At 41.9% G+C, this 17456-nt stretch overlaps 9 protein-coding genes across 11 annotated transcripts; 5 read left to right on the top strand and 4 right to left on the bottom strand.

Moving 5' to 3' along the window:
• Positions 1-312: 312 nt before the first annotated feature.
• LOC117787945 (protein FAM76A) lies at positions 313-17258 on the top strand. 3 transcript variants are annotated; one of them, XR_004617710.1, is made up of 7 exons: positions 313-519; positions 1044-1108; positions 1171-1284; positions 1715-1808; positions 2072-2497; positions 2557-2997; positions 17237-17258. XR_004617710.1 is itself a non-coding variant. In XM_034626582.1 (6 exons), exons 1-6 carry the CDS (start codon positions 433-435, stop codon positions 2944-2946), a joined length of 1176 nt encoding a protein of 391 aa, XP_034482473.1. In that variant the 5' UTR covers positions 314-432; the 3' UTR covers positions 2947-3269. The 3 variants fall into 3 exon arrangements, 2 of the variants coding, with proteins under 2 accessions (XP_034482473.1, XP_034482475.1); XM_034626582.1 differs by lacking the exon at positions 17237-17258 and having other exon boundaries at positions 314-519; positions 2557-3269; XM_034626584.1 differs by lacking the exons at positions 313-519; positions 1044-1108; positions 1715-1808; positions 17237-17258 and having other exon boundaries at positions 2557-3269.
• LOC117787951 (adrenodoxin-like protein 1, mitochondrial) lies at positions 3204-4130 on the bottom strand. Its single transcript, XM_034626590.1, has 3 exons — positions 3978-4130; positions 3832-3883; positions 3204-3772 (listed from the first exon to the last, which is right to left on the bottom strand). The coding sequence occupies exons 1-3, from the start codon at positions 4084-4086 to the stop codon at positions 3421-3423; spliced, it is 513 nt and encodes a 170-aa protein (XP_034482481.1). The 5' UTR covers positions 4087-4130; the 3' UTR covers positions 3204-3420.
• On the bottom strand, positions 4479-5464 carry LOC117787948 (heat shock protein 67B3). The gene has a single exon (XM_034626587.1). It carries the CDS (start codon positions 5274-5276, stop codon positions 4686-4688), a length of 591 nt encoding a protein of 196 aa, XP_034482478.1. The 5' UTR covers positions 5277-5464; the 3' UTR covers positions 4479-4685.
• LOC117787953 (rhodanese domain-containing protein CG4456) lies at positions 6484-7151 on the top strand. Its single transcript, XM_034626591.1, has 3 exons — positions 6484-6660; positions 6725-6884; positions 6946-7151. The coding sequence occupies exons 1-3, from the start codon at positions 6540-6542 to the stop codon at positions 7004-7006; spliced, it is 342 nt and encodes a 113-aa protein (XP_034482482.1). The 5' UTR covers positions 6484-6539; the 3' UTR covers positions 7007-7151.
• LOC117787950 (heat shock protein 22) lies at positions 7680-8420 on the top strand. The gene has a single exon (XM_034626589.1). It carries the CDS (start codon positions 7771-7773, stop codon positions 8296-8298), a length of 528 nt encoding a protein of 175 aa, XP_034482480.1. The 5' UTR covers positions 7680-7770; the 3' UTR covers positions 8299-8420.
• Positions 9133-9928, top strand: LOC117787947 (heat shock protein 27). The gene has a single exon (XM_034626586.1). It carries the CDS (start codon positions 9148-9150, stop codon positions 9739-9741), a length of 594 nt encoding a protein of 197 aa, XP_034482477.1. The 5' UTR covers positions 9133-9147; the 3' UTR covers positions 9742-9928.
• On the bottom strand, positions 10412-11274 carry LOC117787946 (heat shock protein 26). Its single transcript, XM_034626585.1, has one exon. It carries the CDS (start codon positions 11192-11194, stop codon positions 10538-10540), a length of 657 nt encoding a protein of 218 aa, XP_034482476.1. The 5' UTR covers positions 11195-11274; the 3' UTR covers positions 10412-10537.
• LOC117787944 (heat shock protein 67B1) lies at positions 11659-13823 on the bottom strand. Its single transcript, XM_034626581.1, has one exon. The coding sequence runs from the start codon at positions 13654-13656 to the stop codon at positions 11947-11949; it is 1710 nt and encodes a 569-aa protein (XP_034482472.1). The 5' UTR covers positions 13657-13823; the 3' UTR covers positions 11659-11946.
• LOC117787949 (heat shock protein 23) lies at positions 15894-16695 on the top strand. Its single transcript, XM_034626588.1, has one exon. The coding sequence runs from the start codon at positions 16003-16005 to the stop codon at positions 16564-16566; it is 564 nt and encodes a 187-aa protein (XP_034482479.1). The 5' UTR covers positions 15894-16002; the 3' UTR covers positions 16567-16695.
• Positions 17259-17456: the final 198 nt, after the last annotated feature.

A 17456-nucleotide genomic window follows, 5' to 3' on the forward strand; every position in this document is an offset into this window, starting at 1 on the left:
AATTTTTTAAATTTTTGTAGGGTTTTTGTTAAAATTTTTTCAATTTTATAATACATTTTCTAGAATTAAATTTGTAACTTCTCTCCCCTTTGGGTGACGAGCTTCAAACTTTCATACATATATTTTCCTTAATTTTATCCAATTTCGATATTTAAATATTCATCAAAATATTAATTTATTTTAAAGTTATTGCATATTGAAATTTGCATTATTCTAAATTTAAATTTTCCAGTGTGGCCAATAACGAGATCTAATTAATACTGGGTCAGTATTCATTATTTACCAACGCATGGTTACTCTGATGCCTGATGCTGCTTGCATATCATTCATTTTATTATTGTGGTGACACTGTTTGCGTCGTCTTCTAAATCGCAAATAAAAGTTTAAAAAGAAAAGAAATAGCACAAAGAAAACTTAATCACAAATTTTAAAATGAGTGCAAAAGTATTATTCGCATGTTCGAAATGTTTTTCTCGGCATCCATACGAAGAACTTTCATCAGGGCAGCAGCTTTGCAAGGTTAACAACTTAATGCGAATTACAAATCTGAGAAACAAACACAAAATCCAAATGCAACAAACAAAAACATTTCGTCTGAGTGTGTGTGTTTGTGTATGCATTGTGCCAAAAGCAAAGGATGTGTGTACGTGGGCAATTGTTTTTTGGCAATAACAAAATAGTATCAATGACGCTTCGCTTTGTTGCGAAAATTTTTGCTGCGCATTAACGTGAAAAATGAACGAACGGCAAGAGGAAGAGCAAACGGTGGCAGTTTTGCTGCTGCTGCTGTAGCCTTAACCGAGGCATCGCCGACAACTGCGACGACGGCAGCGACGTCTTGTGACTAATGAAATTTGAAGCTGTCATATCTGTAAAACTCTAACTCCGATTTCTAGATAAATTTGACTTGGCATTTTTGTGGCGTACAGTTGCAGTGGCACAAATAAAATAAAACTAGCTTAAAAACAACTGCTAGTGTTTAGCTCAGTTAAATTCTCGTTTATTTTGGACAACAACTCAACTCTCCATTTCATTTCCCACAGGTGTGCCGTGGCTCTACCTCAACTGTTAAATGTACTTACTGCCGCTCGGAATTTCCCTCCGCCTCGTAAGTTGAATGAAATGTTATTTGGGATTTTTTTTTTGATTAGGGATTACTTTTATTTACAGCAAATCACAGAGTGCCTGTAAAAAATGCGAGCATTATTTAGGCAAATATGGGAAGCCCACAGCTTGCGAGTGCTGCAAAATTGTTGCCGCCTTCGGTAGCTCCAAATGCATGAGGTATGTTCTCTTCTCTTCTCTTAACTTTCACTATGAAAACTGAATTGAAATGTTGTCAGTTTGTTTGTAGAAAAAGATTAAAATAATTAACACGAGCAACGTGGCAACTGTTGTAATTTGAATGCACAATGAATATTAAAAACGCTCGAGTTGAATTAAAGTTGGTAATTAAATTGTATATTAGCCCTTAAACCTGTCTAACCAATTGTGCCTTCAAAATACATGAACCATGGCGCGTTTGCCCTTGTAGTTACTCTCTTCAATCAGTAGTTACTCTCTTCTTGATTTCTAGAGGTGTAACACAACAAAAACAAATTAGAAAACAACGTCTCTTATGAACGCAAAACATTTTTCTCTCTTCTCTTTTCTGCTGCACGTGTGAAAAATACATTTTAACCAAACCAAAATATCACACTAACTGCAAAAATAGATGCGCCAGCTACGAGGCTAAGTACGGACCGCCAACACAATGCGATGAATGCAAGCTGAGATCAGCCTTCGACAGGCGCGACGAGAACAAAAAGGTCAGCGAAGATCGAAGATCACCCAAGGAGTTGGCAGTCTATTCATTAATTTAACTTAACAATATAATATAAACTTAAGACAGCTATGTTTCATTTATGACATTGTACACTGTACAGCTCCGACTCGTGTCTGGTTTGCAGTCACAAGTCGTTCCAAGAGTTTGATGTATTGCGTTCATAAGAGTAGAGAGTCTAGAGTGTAGGGTATAGCAATTAAGTCATTATTCTCTTTACACTTTGTAAATTATACCTTCTCTTTGCAGGTCAATGGGAAGATGCTGTGCTGGCTCTGTACCTGCGCCTATAAGCGTGCACTGCTGAAGGCACAGCAGGAGGGTCGAATATCCATGTCCAAGAAGCGACCACACGAGAAGTCATCCTCTTCGTCGGGGCACAGAGAAAGCTCGGCGTCCGCAAAGAAGCCAACACGCGGTGGCGAAATTGGTAAAAATGCTGGCAACAACAATGCTAGCGGTGTTACAGCCGTAAGTGGTGCCGGACTAGATCTGCCCGATAAGATATCACGTGGTAATGGAGGCAATGGCACAATTGCGGCACCAGCTGCCATAACCGTGGACACAAACTCGTCGGATCATGTGGTAGCCATTACATATCTAAAGGAGCGCATTGCCAGTCTGGAGAAGCGCTTGAATCAAAAAGACAAAGAACTGCTGGAGAAGGACAAGCAGGTAGCTGTCACATAGGATGACCTTAATAACATTTAATTAACATTATTAAACATTTGCAGTTGACAGAGCTGAAGGGCAAAAACTTTGAGAAGGAGAACGATATGCGCAACAGACTGAAGGAAGTGGAGCGTTTGCATGACATGAAGGTGGATAACTTGAATCGCAAGGTTTCCAGTCTGCTGAAAGACTTGGCCGTCATGAAGAAGAGCACCAACAAAAAGGGCGCCACCAAAGCGGAGAAGGAAGCGATCAAACGTGAAAATCTATCGCCCAAAGAAGAGATCATTGTTGCTGCTCCCGAGAAGCAAATCAAGCGGGAACGAGAGCGGGAGCCAGAGCGTGACCTGGACAAGGATGAGAAGAGTCGCGATCGTGACGATGAGCGTAGCGAGCAGGATCGTGCCAGTGTACATTCACGCTCCGGTTCCAGCAGTCCCTCCTCAAACTAAATCGCACACTCAACCCAACGAGCATCATATACACACTAACACACACACACAACTGCATAAGGCCACAATTCATTCTGTTGTGATGCGTCGTGGTATTTGTTGTAATGATTTTTTTTTAGTTTGTCGCTATATAAACATCTAGAATTTTTTTACATATTTCCTTTATTTTGTAACATAATTTTTACATTATTGTTTTATACCATTTATATTCTATGTCGCTACATTTTTCCCCCCACTGAAAATGTTCTCATTTGTTTTGTACTGCTTTCATTCAATGTAATCATCGACTAGAAAATGTAATAATATAGGCTCAACTTAACAAATTTTCTTTAGTTTAATTCTTCGACAGATGAAACATTAAACGAAAGCATTGTTTAAATACATAAGAATATACAAGTTGGGAACATAAAATATATATATTAAAATACAATCTATTATTTTAACAGATTTATAACAATAGTTATTAACGCAGTTTTAGTGCGGCTTTGGCTTGTGCCCGTCCACATAGAAATTGCGAGTTGCCTTGGGCAGCTCCAGTTCCATGCCCTCCATGCTCTTCTCCAACACTATTTGGCATCCGAGGCGGGAATTCTCACGCAGAAACGGCGCCATGTCCAGCAGGTCGTCCTCCTTTTCATCCGGCTCGTTAAGCGTTTCGAGATACTTGTTCTGCACATACACATGGCATGTGGTGCAAGCTAGTGACGCCTCACAGGCTCCCTCCATTTCAATGCCGTGACGATGCGCCAGATACAACACATTGTCCCCCACCTTCCCTTGGACCGTGCTGCGTTTGCCGTCCTTGTCAACATACGTTATGTTGACACTATGACAGAACAGGAATTATTGCTACTTTAACAAATCTTATCTGTGTCAGCTACTCACATTTCATCCGGAGATTTGGGATCTTGCCATTCGTACTCTCCATGCCGCAAAGCTGAAAGCAACACACAAAAAGCATATAATTTCATAATGTGACTCAATCATTTCTAAATGACAGCTGTAATCAGTGCCAAAAAGGAGAAACTTACAATTCGTGGTGTGCAGTCCCTTGGTGACTTTGTAAACTGGTAATTTCAAGACTTGCTTAGCAATTAATTGATGGGAATTACGCGATTGGCGCAAAAGTAAACAAAGCATCTTTTAAGGTTACAATTTAGAGGTGAGCAATGATCAAGTCACTGATAGTTGTCACTAAAAGATAGTCACGTCTAAAAAGTAGCCCGAGTACTTTTAATTAAAATAATTGATTGACTAATGAATAACAAAATTAAAACTTAAGTCTTAGATATCGTGAGCTTAGTGCCTTTTAAATTACAAGTTTTAATTCTCCTACACTTGTTTTGTACCTTGTCACAGTATTCGCATTACCGCTCATCTCTAGATTATGAATACAGCGAAGTTGGCTGCGCATGTAAATCGGAGAGACTTGAAGTTGGCTGCAGCAAAAACTTATCGAATTCGTCGAATACAAAGTATTAAGCGGGAACTCAAATAATGACTGTCATTAATTTAATAAAAATGCCTGAATGTAGGTTTTCAAAATAAGTTTATTAATACTGATTAATTATTATATGAGTAGCAATTAGTCTAATTTGATTATGTTGAATAATTATATGTATTAATATTGAAATTACTGAAATGAATTATAAAAATTGGACGTGCATAACTTTAGTTCCTAGCGGGTGCAATTACATTGAGAGTCTTGCTAAATCACTTGGCTGCTGACACAACTCCACTTAGTCCGATTTCTTAGGTTTTTCTTCACTCTGCTCCGTGGTTGGAATGTTCTTTGGCTGCACAAACAAGTCGGCTGGACCCACATGCTTAATGGGAATAATACGCTCTTCTACATCCTCCGGAGCAGCTAACGGAGGCACTGTGATGGACAGCACACCTTCATCATTCAATGTTGTGGCAATCGCTGCTGCGTTGTACTCCTTGGGCACCGGATAGCGACGCACAAAGTGACGGGATACGTGACCATGGTCATCCTCCCGCTCCTCATGCTTTCCCTCGATGACCACGCAATTGTTCACCAGCTTAACGGTTAGCTCCTCTGGCTCAAACAGTCCGACATCAAGTTTGACCTCAAAGTTGCCGTGCTTATCCTTGCCAGCGCCACGGCTGCCCAGCTCATCCTTATGCTTCTTGGCCACCAGATGGTGAGCATGAGCCCCAATACGAGCAACCAACCCCAGCGTATGCAAATCCAGGGGCTCATGGTGGCGAGAGTGTTGCCTCCGATAGAGCCGATTGGGAAACATATCGTGACCATAGTACATGGAGTCCGGTGAGTCCAGGTTGAGCACAAATGGAATATCTGCCATTTTTCTTCAAATAATATTGATTCACAGACTTCCGGATCTGTATCTGGTGCAAGTTCGATGAACTTAACTGCGATGGCGACCTGCTTTCCGAAGGTGGGGGTTGATTTTTCAGCGGAAGGAAATTGCAACTGTTTCACGAAAAATTTAACTTGAAACTCTCGACTCAAATGTGGAGTTCTGTTGTCTTTGCTCGCTTTTATAGTCTGCCCATGGCAAAGCTCTTTCACGGCGAGCTTTTCTGAAGCAACAATTAGAAATTTTCTGGACCAAATGCAAGGTTCTCTTGAAGTTGGAGGTCGAACTTGGAGCTTTTGGAGCGAGTTTACTAAAACCGCAGACATTTACGCGTTCGAAATCGAATTCGATACGTTAAAAAAAACAAAGATGAAGTAAACATTATCGGTTGGTGTCTGGAAGATGACGTTCAATAACAAACACTTTACATTATTCACATTGAAATCTCTGCTAATTCTAAGCTGAAATCCAATGATTCGGTGGCGCCGTCGTCGCCAATTAGCGCCGACAGAGTTTTACCACAAAGCGACAACATTGGCAGCCGGCAACAGGTTGTATTGCGATTCCTAATCTCAATATAGTTGCGGTTACTTTGTTGTACTTTGTTGATAAACCGGCAGAGACGTTGACGTTCACGCCGACGTCGACGACGCACAGTGGCTCGTTTTGTCACAACTGATTGCGTAAATTCTAGCCCTAGAAATAATATCTGCATAATTTAAAAAACATCTAACAGAGAAAAGATTAAGCTTTGAAAGTGTTCTAAAATTTGTGAAATTAACTAATATGGAGCGTGTTAATACTAGTTCAAGGATCAAAGATAAAAATTAATTTATTTATTCATAAAAATATAAATATTGCGTATGTTTTAAGAGTTATACCGCCAAAGCGAATTAACTTAATTTATGTATGTTTTAAGAGTTATACCGCCAAAGCGAATTAACTTAATTTAAAAAGTAAACAACTTTTAAATAAATTTCATAAATTAAATTGCATAAAACATTAAAATTTTACTTTTAATTTTCATTTAATTTTTAATTATTGTCTCGTCAGTGAGACACTGTGCGGCGTCGTCTCCGCCGTCGGCGACACCGTTGTCGCTGTGCGTTCCCTTTAGAAATCTCGACTACAATAAATGCCGATGCTGGTGTAAACAGAAAACTCAGTGATCTGGCGACAAGCAAGCTAAGTGAAAGTACAGTTTATAGATTTGTAGCTATTCGGATATTTAATTATTGACATTACGCAATGGCCACCTATGAGCAAGTTAAAGATGTACCCAATCATCCAGAGATTTACTTGATCGATGTGCGTAACCAGGACGAACTGACGGCAACTGGCACCATTCCAGCCAGTCTCAATATACCCTGTTAGTGGCCTAAATAATAATAGTATAGAATATTTGTATTTATTACAAAATCTGTATTTTCTAGTGCCTGATTTGGAGAAAGCTTTAAAGTTGGACTCTGAGGACTTCAAGCAAAATTATGGACGCGAAAAACCTGGAAATGATGCCGATATAATATTCACTTGTCGCTCCGGCAAACGTGTTCTGGAGGCAGAAGTCATTGCCAAGAATGCGGGCTTTACCAAGTGAGTCGGTTTTTCCGTTAATATGTGTGGATTATTTTCATTTCGAGCCTTTCTCTTACAGCGTACGTGTCTACAGTGGCTCCTGGCTGGAGTGGGCTGAAAAGGAAGGTCTATCACAGTAAGAGCGAAAAGAAAGCACCTGCACATTCTCATCTTTGGCTTTTACTATACTTTCTTAATTTAAATCTGTTAATGTATTGTCTTTAGATTTACGCACTACTGTAGTTAAATTTATGGTTTCGGATTATATTGGATATTTAAATTCTATACTATTATTGCTTCAATCAGGGAATGGGAAAATTTAGTTAGTTTAATGACTGCTAATTTGGGCGCCTATTTAATATATTTCACTCCCGCTGCTTCGCAATATACAATGTAATTAATTAGATGTACACTCATCAAAAACACTCATGCCACCACCTTGTATTATTATTATACCATGGCAATACAAAACAAACACAAACACTCTCTCTCTCTTATTCTGCCTCTCTTTTATTTACGCGTGCTCTTTGAGTTGAACTGACCTACCGCAAGCTTTTGCTAGTGCTTTAATATGCTGCTTATAAATGTAATCGAAAGTTCGAAAGTTCGATTGCCAACATAAATCGAAAGTTCATTTTATCTTCTACAAGCTGCTAGAACATAAGCTGCTTAGAATGTGGCAAGTGTACACCGTTGAATTTTCAGTGCGACGCAAAACAATTGCATCAGCTGACAGGTCGAGAGAGAGCCGGAAATTTCTCGAGCATGTTTAGAATGATTATAAATACAAGCGCGTAGCGCGCTCCCCTCACAATTCAAAACAGTAAATCAAAGCAAACGGAGCTCTTTTGTAAGAGGCAAACAAATAAAAGGGAATTTCATCAAACACCTGAGAGATTTCAAAATGCGTTCGATGCCCATGTTTCTGCGTATGGCCGAGGAGCTGTCGAGATTTCCACGAATGTCGCCGTTCCAGACCTTCTTCCACGAGCCGCTGATGTGGTCTGGCATAGCGGTGCCTCGCAACTGGAAGCAGATTGCCCGCTGGCAGGAACAGGAGTTTGCTCCGGCGGCTACAGTGGGCAAGCAGGGCTACCAGGTGAGCCTGGACGTCAGCGTATACAAGCCCAATGAGCTGACGGTCAAGACAGTGGACAACAGCGTCATCATTGAGGGCAAATCGGAGCAGCATGAGGATGAGCAGGGCAGCTTCACTTCCCGTCACTTTCTGCGTCGCTTCGTTCTCCCCCAGGGCTATGAATCCGACAAGGTTACCTCCACTTTAACCAGCGACGGAGTGCTGACCATCAGTGTGCCCAATCCACCGGAAGTGGAGGAGGCATTGAAGGAACGCCTGGTGCCCATTCAACAGACAGGTCCGGCGGAGAACAATGTCAAGCTGCATCCCGTACAGGAGGAGCCAGAGAAGTGAATGCTTCATTATCCGCCTTCTACTTTCACTAGGTATTATAGTTTGTTAACATTACAGTAGCCACAACACAAAATTAAGAGTATGTCAGCAATAAATAAATAAACATAAACAATTGCAAAGTACGTACTTTCGTTTTAAAATGCTTGGCATCAGTCACTTGCACTTGCTCCTCCGCCTCCGCCTCCTGCCTGTCTGCTCCTCCTCCACCCTCTCCTTCTCATCCCACTCCTCTATTCCACTTTCCTTGATGACGTTCACTTGACTCGCATCCAAGATTTGCAAATTGCATCTTGTTTGTCGGCCTTCGCGCATCGGGCAAATGAATCATCTATCGCCATAGCCATCGTCCATCCGCATCCGACACGAGTTGAAATCATCAGTGTTGTCAGAATTTCAAGGGAACAGCTAATTTAATCAATAAAGTTAGCTAGAAAAACCTAGAAAACTATTAAAACTGCTTGAATAAATGTTAAATCATTTTTTTAAAGTTTCTTAAATAGTTAGTTAAGTAAGTTTTTTGTTAAATTAAAAAATTTGAATGTTTTCTTGTTTCAAGCTGTTTTTAGAAAAGTTAGATCAATAAAAACGATAACAAAATTAGATCAATGTTCTATATAAAAAACAATTAAATTTATTTGTAATATAATAGTTTTGTAAAATTTCTTCAATATATGAAAGTTGTCTGACAAATCTTAAATAAGTAAATCAAATCATTTTTAAGAAATAGCTATAAAATTGCTAAAATGACAACACTAGAGCCGAGGCCAATTGATCGTCGTCTTCTTGGGGGGAAGCTATAAAAGCGCCAACAGCGCCGTTGACAAATTTTATAATAATCTTAGACTCGAAATGGCTTTGGTGCCGAGCACATATCGTGATCTTTCCCGGGAATTGGATCGTCCGCGTCCACTGTACCAGCCGCCGTACGACTTCCAGCTGTATCCGTATCTCTGGGACGATTCCCGAGTCTGGTGGCCCACCACAGCCCACAACCGTGACTATCTACGGCCCTTGGATGAGCTGGTGACGCGTCGAGTGCGGAACCAGTTGATCCAGTCCACACCCTATGAGTGGGCATATCCCATGAGATGGGACAACTATTACTCCGGCGAGCGTGTCCATGTGGATGAGAAGGGATTCCGGGTGGACATCGATGTGCGTCAGTTCCGACCACATGAGATTGTGGTCAAGACCAACGATGACTACGTCATGGTTCAGGGGAATCATGACAAGCGCAGCGAGGGACCCAATGGATACGTGGAGCGACACTTTGTCCGGAAGTATCTACTGCCACGTGGCTACAATGCCAACGAGGTCATCTCCGACATCTCCTCGGATGGCATCCTAACCATTAAGGCTCCTCCCCCGCCACCCGCCAAGTACTACAGTCCCGGTGAGCGTCTGGTGCGTGTCCATGAAACGGGAAAACTTGCCCTGCCCTGAATATAGTTCTTCTCCTCCTCCTCCTCCACTTGTCTCCCCCTCGTAGTCTACAGTTGCCGCCGCCAGGGAAGAAGCTGCCAATTCAAGGTGAACCTATTTTTGGCCAGCGAGCGAAATTCAATTAGATTTAAATATGCACATGTAGAAACTGCAAACATTAAATGCGCAATAAATTGATAGAAACCGAGAAATATCTTATGGATGGAAATAAGTACATCATGGACACTAGACTTGTGGTTAAATTGCTCACTTGCTCACTTAGTCGAAATTGCTCTGTTTCTTCACTTTCATGAACAGTTAAATTAAGTTAAAAACAACGAAAAAACATCAGTTTTAAAACACAAAATTATATTTGTCATAAAAAATCATAGGAAAAAGAAATTTTTAATTTAAATTTTTTTTTCAATTATTAATTACTTGTACTTGTCAATTATTTCTAAGTATTTTAAATTTTTATATTCAATGGGAAAGCTAAGTAATACAAAAGAGCAAAAATGAATTGCAGAGTAGAATTGAGCAACTTATTCAAATTGAGCTACAGAGCAAAAGAGAACAACTGAGCAAAAAAGGAGCAAACATTAAGGAGGAAGCTTATTCACTCATTTGAAGGAGCAACTCTTTTATAAGCATTTCGCTTACTCATGAACAACCCAAATCAAAATGGACACCATTCAATTTCAAGTTCAACATTTTATTTAATTATACAGTCTTTAGGTCGTTACAGTAAATAAATTAGATTGGAATGAGGATGAGTTGGTTGAGTTGACTGATGGATGCAGATGAATCACAGGTTGGATCACTTAGTGCCATTGGTTTGCTTCTGCTTCTCCTCCAGCTTCTGCTCCTTCTCCGCGGCGTTCTGCTTTACATTGAGATGAGCTGGTCCAACTTGCTGGATCTGAACCACACGCTCCTTGGACTTGTCCTGAATGGGCTGTGGTTTCGGCACGTTCACAGTGAGCACTCCATCGGAGGACAGCGAGGACATCACCTTGTCGGCCTCGTATCCCTCGGGAAGAGCATAACGACGCACAAAATGGCGCGAAATGTAGCCATGATCATCCTCGCGCTCCTCGTGCTTTCCCTCGACGACAATGGACTTGTCCACAACCTTGACAGTGAGTTCATTGGGACTGAACTGAGTCACGTCCATGCACACCTGGAATCCATCTTTGCCCACCTGGGCAACTGGCATATTCCAGGTATCATTCCAGGTTCCAGTTCCATTTGTGTGCTTTAAGTGGGAAATGTCCCGCTTCTGGCGACCTGTCATCATCCTGTTTCCGGGAGAAGTTGGACAGGCGGGATGAGCACATTGCCAGGGACTCAGCAGAGCGGGCGATGTGTTCCAGGGCTGCATCTGGCGCGGATGCATTCCCATGCCAAAGTCGTAGATGGGATTACGATTGCCCTGCAGGGCATCCATTAGTGAAATCATATGAGACATCGACATTTTGTAATTTTGTATTTTTAGGTTAAATGCAAATCTAATTTTTCGTTGATTTTCTGCTTTCGCACTGCGAAGATCTTTTCTCTAAGTATACACTTGATTAACTGTAACGGCGCCATGGCTGCTCATCGCTTTTATAGCCGGCAAGTTTAGTTTCCAGAAACATCGCGCCATTTCTAGTGTGTGAAGAAGAGCAACAAACATCGCCAAGTTGCTAGAGTGTGTGAGAGAGTACTCGAAGAGAGCTACCTGTGTGAGAAAGAAATTTAAAGGGTTTGCACTGCATGTATGTGTGAGCGCGAGAAACATCGCGCACTTACCACTGTGTGTGTGTGTGTGTGAGCGAATGAGCTAGAATCAGAGCCAAAGAGAAATAACTAGAATAAAAGTCAAAGAGCGCTGATGTTGAGTGCGTATGCAACTGTGAAATGGAGTTAAGGGCAAATAAAGGCAAAAGCAAACGCATATTTACTCTTTGAATTCTTTATTTACTTTAATTGTTAAGTACATAATGTGCTTAATGTTTACTGAATACTTGTAGTCGTAATTGTTTCACACTTGTTTAGGAAATCATAATTTCATATCATAGGTTTTTTCATCTCATTACTCAATTCTCATTCTCTTCTCATCTTGCAGGCCCTATTATGTATTAATTGTGAATTATGAAAGAAAACACACACACAAAAAACATTTATAGAATTGAATTTGCTTCTCTTTTAAGTTGTGTCTCAGTCTCTACATTCTACATTCTAGATTCACTTGGCCGTTGCCAGTGCCGGCTCCTCAGACTTGGCCACTTGGGATCCACCATTCTCTGTGGCCTGATTCTTGGCCAGAAGAATGGCTGCATCTACGGCAGCAATTTCCTCCGCCCCCTTTGTGGTTTTCTCAACTTTCTCCTTCTCCACTGGCGGTTCCTCAGTTTCCGTTTTGGCTTTTTTAGCCGCTGGCATCTCGTCCTCATCGGCTACGCTCTTTTCGGCATTGGAATTCGAATTGGAGTTGGAGTTTGAAGAATTACCGTTGGCATTGGCATCTTCGGGTTTCGCTGCTTCAGCTTCGGCCGCTGCAGTTCCGCTGCTGCTGCTAACGGCGGCGTCAGTGAAGTCTTCTTTTTCGGCGGCGTTGACATCTTCAGCAGTGTCCACATTCACATCCATTGACTTTGACTCCGGTTCCGTTTCCGATTCCGTAATCGGCATCTTCTGTTCGCCATTGTTGGCACTGGAATTGGTATTAGTATTGGTGTTGTTATTGGAACTGGCATTGGCATTGGAAGTCGAAGTCGTAGTGGAACTGGAAGTTTGCACAACGGGCTCAGTCTCAGTGTCAGTCTCTTTCTCTTTTGTTTTTGCATTTGCAGTTTCCTCTGCAGTTTCAGCTGCGTTGGAGTTGGCGTCAACGTCGACGTTGACGTCTACCGCTGCTGCTGCCTCTGTCGCTGCTGCTGCCTCTCCGTTGCCGTTACGCTCTTCGGCGCACTTCTGCTCACTGATAGCAGCGACTGCAGCTGTTTTTGGGGTTGGCTGCTCGACTTCGTTGGCTGCAGATTTTACCGACGGCGACTGCGACTGCGACTGCACTGGTAACGGGACCTGGACCGACTGCTGCTGTATGTCGACGATGCGCTCAACGGGTCGCTCCTCTCCCGCTTTGAGGACGGGCGGCGGCGGGGGAGGCGCCTTAACGGTAAGTATACCGTCCGAAGAGAGCGTCGAATGGACGTCGGCCGGATCGAAGCCCTTGGGCAGCATGTATTTGCGTATAAAGTGACGCGAGATGACCCCATGACCGTCCTCCTTCTCGTCGTGCTGTCCCTCGACCACGATGCAGTTGTCGATGGTCTTCACGGTCAGCTCGTCCGGAGCGAATTGCTTGACATTCATGCTCACCTGGAAGCCGTTACGATTGACCACCGAATAGGCCGATTTGCCCGACAAAGCTGACGAAGCGGCTGCAGCCGAAGCAGCCGAAGTGGTTGATAATGATGACGAGTTGACCTTGTCGCCCATCTCCTTCTCCAGCTCCAGCAGGGACTTGTTACAGCAGACGGTCTTGGCACCGGCCACACGGCTGTACGGATGATGCCGATGCAGTCCCTCCCTAAGTCCCTGTCCCCCCTTGATGGGCACCCACAGCACCGAGGCGGGGGGCGAGTGGGCGTGGCCGTGGCCGTGGCCATGGCCAAGACGCGACGAGGTGCGACGAGGAGTCGAGTTCGTGTTCGTGTTCGAGGGCGACAGTTGCGGGTGCGATGGAGATGGAGATAGAGATACCGAGTGCTGTGGCGACTGTGTGGCAGCCGTGGCGGCGGCCAGCTGCTCCAACGGATACATACCGAAGCCAACATCATCGACGTCCATGCCAAGGCCCAGACCGAGACCCAGACCGAGGCTGCTGCTGCGATTGAAGTTGAAGTCATGCAACTCCTCGGCCAGATCAAGTATAAAGGGTATTAACGACATTTTATCCCAATTCACTGCGATTTTCACTTGAATGGTAAGCGGTGCGGTAAGTGGCAAGTGGTGAGGGGGTGTGGGGTGTTGCACGTTAATTGTCTCTCGCTATCTCTGTCACTCTGTCACTGACACTTGGACACTTTGTCACTTGGTTTCACTGTCGCTGTTACCGTCTCCGTGTGTGCGATCCGTTCCGGCTTCTAACTGGATTGCGTTTGAGGCCTTATTGCTGAATGTTCAACCTTTTAAACGACTGTGCAGCGCTGAATGGAAAACGCAAGTCTGGACTGGAAGTTCGCTGCAGCAGCGACAGCACGAACAGCAGTTCGCAGTTCGGCATCTGTCGGCTTATGCAAAGTGAGGCTGGGACAATCATCGTCTCATCGACTTCCATGTGCAATTATTGTTTATTTGCGCAGTTTTGGCAAAAAAAAAAAAAAAAAAACCAAAATCAATAGCAAGAAACTTGGCGACAACGACACCCCTCGAAATCAGATCTGAAGATACATAATGTTTACAGATGCATATATACTTTTGTATCTGTCAGCTACATTTTTATTTTTTTTTCGCAATGTTCAGTTGGCAATTTTCCGGTTGGGAGAACAAAGAAAGTATTCCAGGCCGACAGACAACAAACCGGCAAACTTAAAACCGGCTCCAGCCTCTCGACCTACGCCTTTGCCTTTGCCTGGGCCTGGGTTGCCCAGACATTATATGTTCATATAGGTATATGTATATATATATACATACTCGAATTATACACATGTACACACTCAGTTGTAGATACAAACAGGCATGTAAAGTGGCCATGTTGCAGCTGAATTCCCATCGCTCAGCCGGCAAACACAGCTAAACAGCTGAGAGGCCGCAACAACAAAAAAAAACAGTCTCGTGCCGGCTCGTCACGACTGCCGGTTGTTGGTTTGCCGACAACTACAACAACAGCTGCTTTGCTGCGTCTCTCCATGCTCATGTGTATGTATGTGTGTGTGTTTGTGTCTTTGCATTTGTGTTTGTGGTCTGGAAGGCCGACCGGCAACAGCGAGAACAGCAAATTCGCTGATGATAATAACAATGAGCAGTGAGGGAGGGCAACAGACAGCAGTGGGGCAGGCACCAAGCATGCGCAGTGCCCCTTGATGGACTGCATCTGTGTGCAGCAGCAGCACCAGCAACAACAACAACAACAGCTGTGGGTGAGGCGCTGAAAGTACATACACACGCATTGCTACATTTGTATGTATGTATTCACATGCACAGACAGTGTCCAGACGAGAGGCAGACAATCGTTTGGAGACTTTTGCAAACTAAGCGAAAGGGACACAACGTGTATATCAATGAATCCAGATACAGTGCGTCTGCATGTGTGTGTACGTGTATTTATGTGGAGAGCATAATCTGCAAATGCAAAAACTGAGAGATATTACAAATGTTTAAAATGTGGAATTACATGATTATATATTTATGTTTATACAAACTTTATATAAAAATAAAGACAATTATTTTATAATCCAGTTCAGTTTTACTTAAGATTCTTTTGAATTGTACACTAATTTCTATTAATAAATTATTTGATTATTCAACTTGACATTCAAATATATGTTGTATATAAATTTATGTATTATTATTTTAGGCAACTAGCATTTAGATTAAATAATATGCATTTAAAAAAAGGAAAAGGATTGGTTTAAAATTGTAACTTTAATTTAAAAGTTAATCTGTATCTGTAATCCCTGTAGTAGATAGTATAATCATATGAAATTTGTATGATAAACGTACCATAATTTAGAAAATTCTGATGCGTTACTTAAAATATTAACGAAACTTACCCATGAAATCAACAATTTAATTAGTTAATAAGCTATACTCGTGAAACCAGAACATTGCAGAATATTCTGTAAGTTTCGTAGTCTCTTTCTGTTCTTATCACACACACAATGCGTAATTGTGTGCTCTTCTATCGCTGTCTTATCGACGCACTCTCGTTTTTATTGCTTGAAGTTGCTGCACATCAATACATAATACAAATACATAGATATACATAATATATATTCGTATTTATTCGAGCGATTTCCAGAACATTTGCAAAATTGTTCAACTTTAATCATCGCCAGAAGTTTCGCTGGCATTCCGAGACTCGCCATCTCCCAACTGCGTGAAATGCACGAAGGCAAAAGCTACCACCGAAGTCAGCTATAAATAGCCGACGCTTTTCATTCTCGGCATCAGTTTGATTCGAAATACCGAAGCAAAAACAAGTCGCTTGTTAGAGTCCTGTTCTCAATAGGAGCAAAAGAGATTTCTATAACATTATTATCAACAATTTTGAAACTTGGAAACTTAACTTGAACGATGGCAAATCTTCCATTGCTGCTCAGCCTTGCTGATGACTTGAACCGCCTCTCAATGGCGCCTTTCTATGAGTCGCCCTGTTACTGGAAGCAGCAACGTAATCCTTATCTGGCACTGGTAGCACATCCTTTGAATCAGCAGCTGCAACAGCTGGAGAAACAGATGGGCTCCGTCTCCGGACCAGTATCCCAGGTGGGCAAGGATGGATTCCAGGTGTGCATGGATGTGGCCCAGTTTAAGCCCAGCGAGCTCAACGTCAAGGTCGTGGACAACTCCATCATCGTGGAGGGAAAGCACGAGGAGCGTGAAGATGATCATGGCTACATTACACGTCACTTTGTGCGTCGTTACAAGCTTCCCGAGGGCTACGAGGCCGATAAGGTCGCCTCCACGCTCTCCTCGGACGGAGTTCTCACTGTGAACGTGCCGAAACCCGTTGCTATCGAGGATAAGGAGAGCGAACGCATTGTGCAGATCCAGCAGGTGGGACCTGCCCACCTCAATGTGAAGCAGAACGCCAAGGAACAGCTGGAGGAGCAGAAGAAGGAGGAGAAGGAGAAATGAAGGAAGCATCTCAGTTAATCCCAAATCATATGTAGTATCTAGAACGCATAACAATATTATTAATCAAATGTCAAAGTCAACATCTGTTTTATAAAAAATAACCTATAAAATATATATATAGTGAGTCATTAAAAACTATGTACACCAATCATTCAATTTTTCAATAAAATCATGAAATGATAATAAATAGAAACATGATTCAGTAAATAGTTAATGAGTTTAAATATTTACACAATGGCTTATACACAACAAATAAACATTGTACACGCGTACAGCTAGCCAACAAAGTTATTTGACAAAAAACAATCAATTTTTTAATAGCAGTAAATGAAAAATTTATATTTTTTGCAAGAGAAATATTTAATTTTGGATTTTGTCAAAGCACTTCCTTGACTAACTGTATGTATGTACAAATACTTTTATGATACACTTTTCCAGGGATGCGACAGTGCAGTCCTAAAATTTGTATGTTCTTTTTTTAACAGCTTGACGTATGTACATATGAATGTATAAATATATTATATGTTTGCTCATACATACATATGTATGCTTGTAAATGTTTGCAATACCTCATATTCAATTGTTGCAGAAAAATGTTTGCTGCAAAGAGAACTCAAAAAAAAAAACAGCTGTGTGTGTTTGCTATGTACTTGCATACATACACACTTACCACACACACACTACTGCACTCTTGCAATAAATAAAGAAAGACACAAAAGTAAAACAAAAAACCGGCTCGGCAAACAGAGATAGCAAGAGTTCAATGCACTTGCAAAACGTCAACGTCTGTCTGCGATTTTCTCTTTCTGGACCCTTTGATGCAGTTTAGCATTTTAAATGTGCGATAAGCAAATAAAAATACAGATGCTTTAAATAAATATTTAAATATT

The sequence above is a fragment of the Drosophila innubila genome (genome assembly GCF_004354385.1).
Source record: "Drosophila innubila isolate TH190305 chromosome 3L unlocalized genomic scaffold, UK_Dinn_1.0 0_D_3L, whole genome shotgun sequence".
Taxonomy (NCBI): domain Eukaryota; kingdom Metazoa; phylum Arthropoda; class Insecta; order Diptera; family Drosophilidae; genus Drosophila; species Drosophila innubila.

Excerpts from the sequence above, each read along its gene's own strand:
- LOC117787950 (XM_034626589.1), top strand. The coding sequence starts at position 7,771 with ATGCGTTCGATGCCCATGTTTCTGCGTATGGCCGAGGAGCTGTCGAGA.
- LOC117787949 (XM_034626588.1), top strand. The coding sequence starts at position 16,003 with ATGGCAAATCTTCCATTGCTGCTCAGCCTTGCTGATGACTTGAACCGC.
- LOC117787953 (XM_034626591.1), top strand. The coding sequence starts at position 6,540 with ATGGCCACCTATGAGCAAGTTAAAGATGTACCCAATCATCCAGAGATT. Across the intron at positions 6,661-6,724 it reads AGCCAGTCTCAATATACCCT|TGCCTGATTTGGAGAAAGCT; the intron begins GTTAGTGGCCTA and ends TGTATTTTCTAG. Across the intron at positions 6,885-6,945 it reads AAGAATGCGGGCTTTACCAA|CGTACGTGTCTACAGTGGCT; the intron begins GTGAGTCGGTTT and ends TTTCTCTTACAG.
- LOC117787947 (XM_034626586.1), top strand. The coding sequence starts at position 9,148 with ATGGCTTTGGTGCCGAGCACATATCGTGATCTTTCCCGGGAATTGGAT.
- LOC117787945 (XM_034626582.1), top strand. The coding sequence starts at position 433 with ATGAGTGCAAAAGTATTATTCGCATGTTCGAAATGTTTTTCTCGGCAT. Across the intron at positions 520-1,043 it reads CAGGGCAGCAGCTTTGCAAG|GTGTGCCGTGGCTCTACCTC; the intron begins GTTAACAACTTA and ends CATTTCCCACAG. Across the intron at positions 1,809-2,071 it reads GGCGCGACGAGAACAAAAAG|GTCAATGGGAAGATGCTGTG; the intron begins GTCAGCGAAGAT and ends TTCTCTTTGCAG.
- LOC117787946 (XM_034626585.1), bottom strand. The coding sequence starts at position 11,194 with ATGTCGATGTCTCATATGATTTCACTAATGGATGCCCTGCAGGGCAAT.
- LOC117787944 (XM_034626581.1), bottom strand. The coding sequence starts at position 13,656 with ATGTCGTTAATACCCTTTATACTTGATCTGGCCGAGGAGTTGCATGAC.
- LOC117787948 (XM_034626587.1), bottom strand. The coding sequence starts at position 5,276 with ATGGCAGATATTCCATTTGTGCTCAACCTGGACTCACCGGACTCCATG.
- LOC117787951 (XM_034626590.1), bottom strand. The coding sequence starts at position 4,086 with ATGCTTTGTTTACTTTTGCGCCAATCGCGTAATTCCCATCAATTAATT. Across the intron at positions 3,884-3,977 it reads GGGACTGCACACCACGAATT|CTTTGCGGCATGGAGAGTAC; the intron begins GTAAGTTTCTCC and ends TGTTGCTTTCAG. Across the intron at positions 3,773-3,831 it reads CCCAAATCTCCGGATGAAAT|TGTCAACATAACGTATGTTG; the intron begins GTGAGTAGCTGA and ends GTTCTGTCATAG.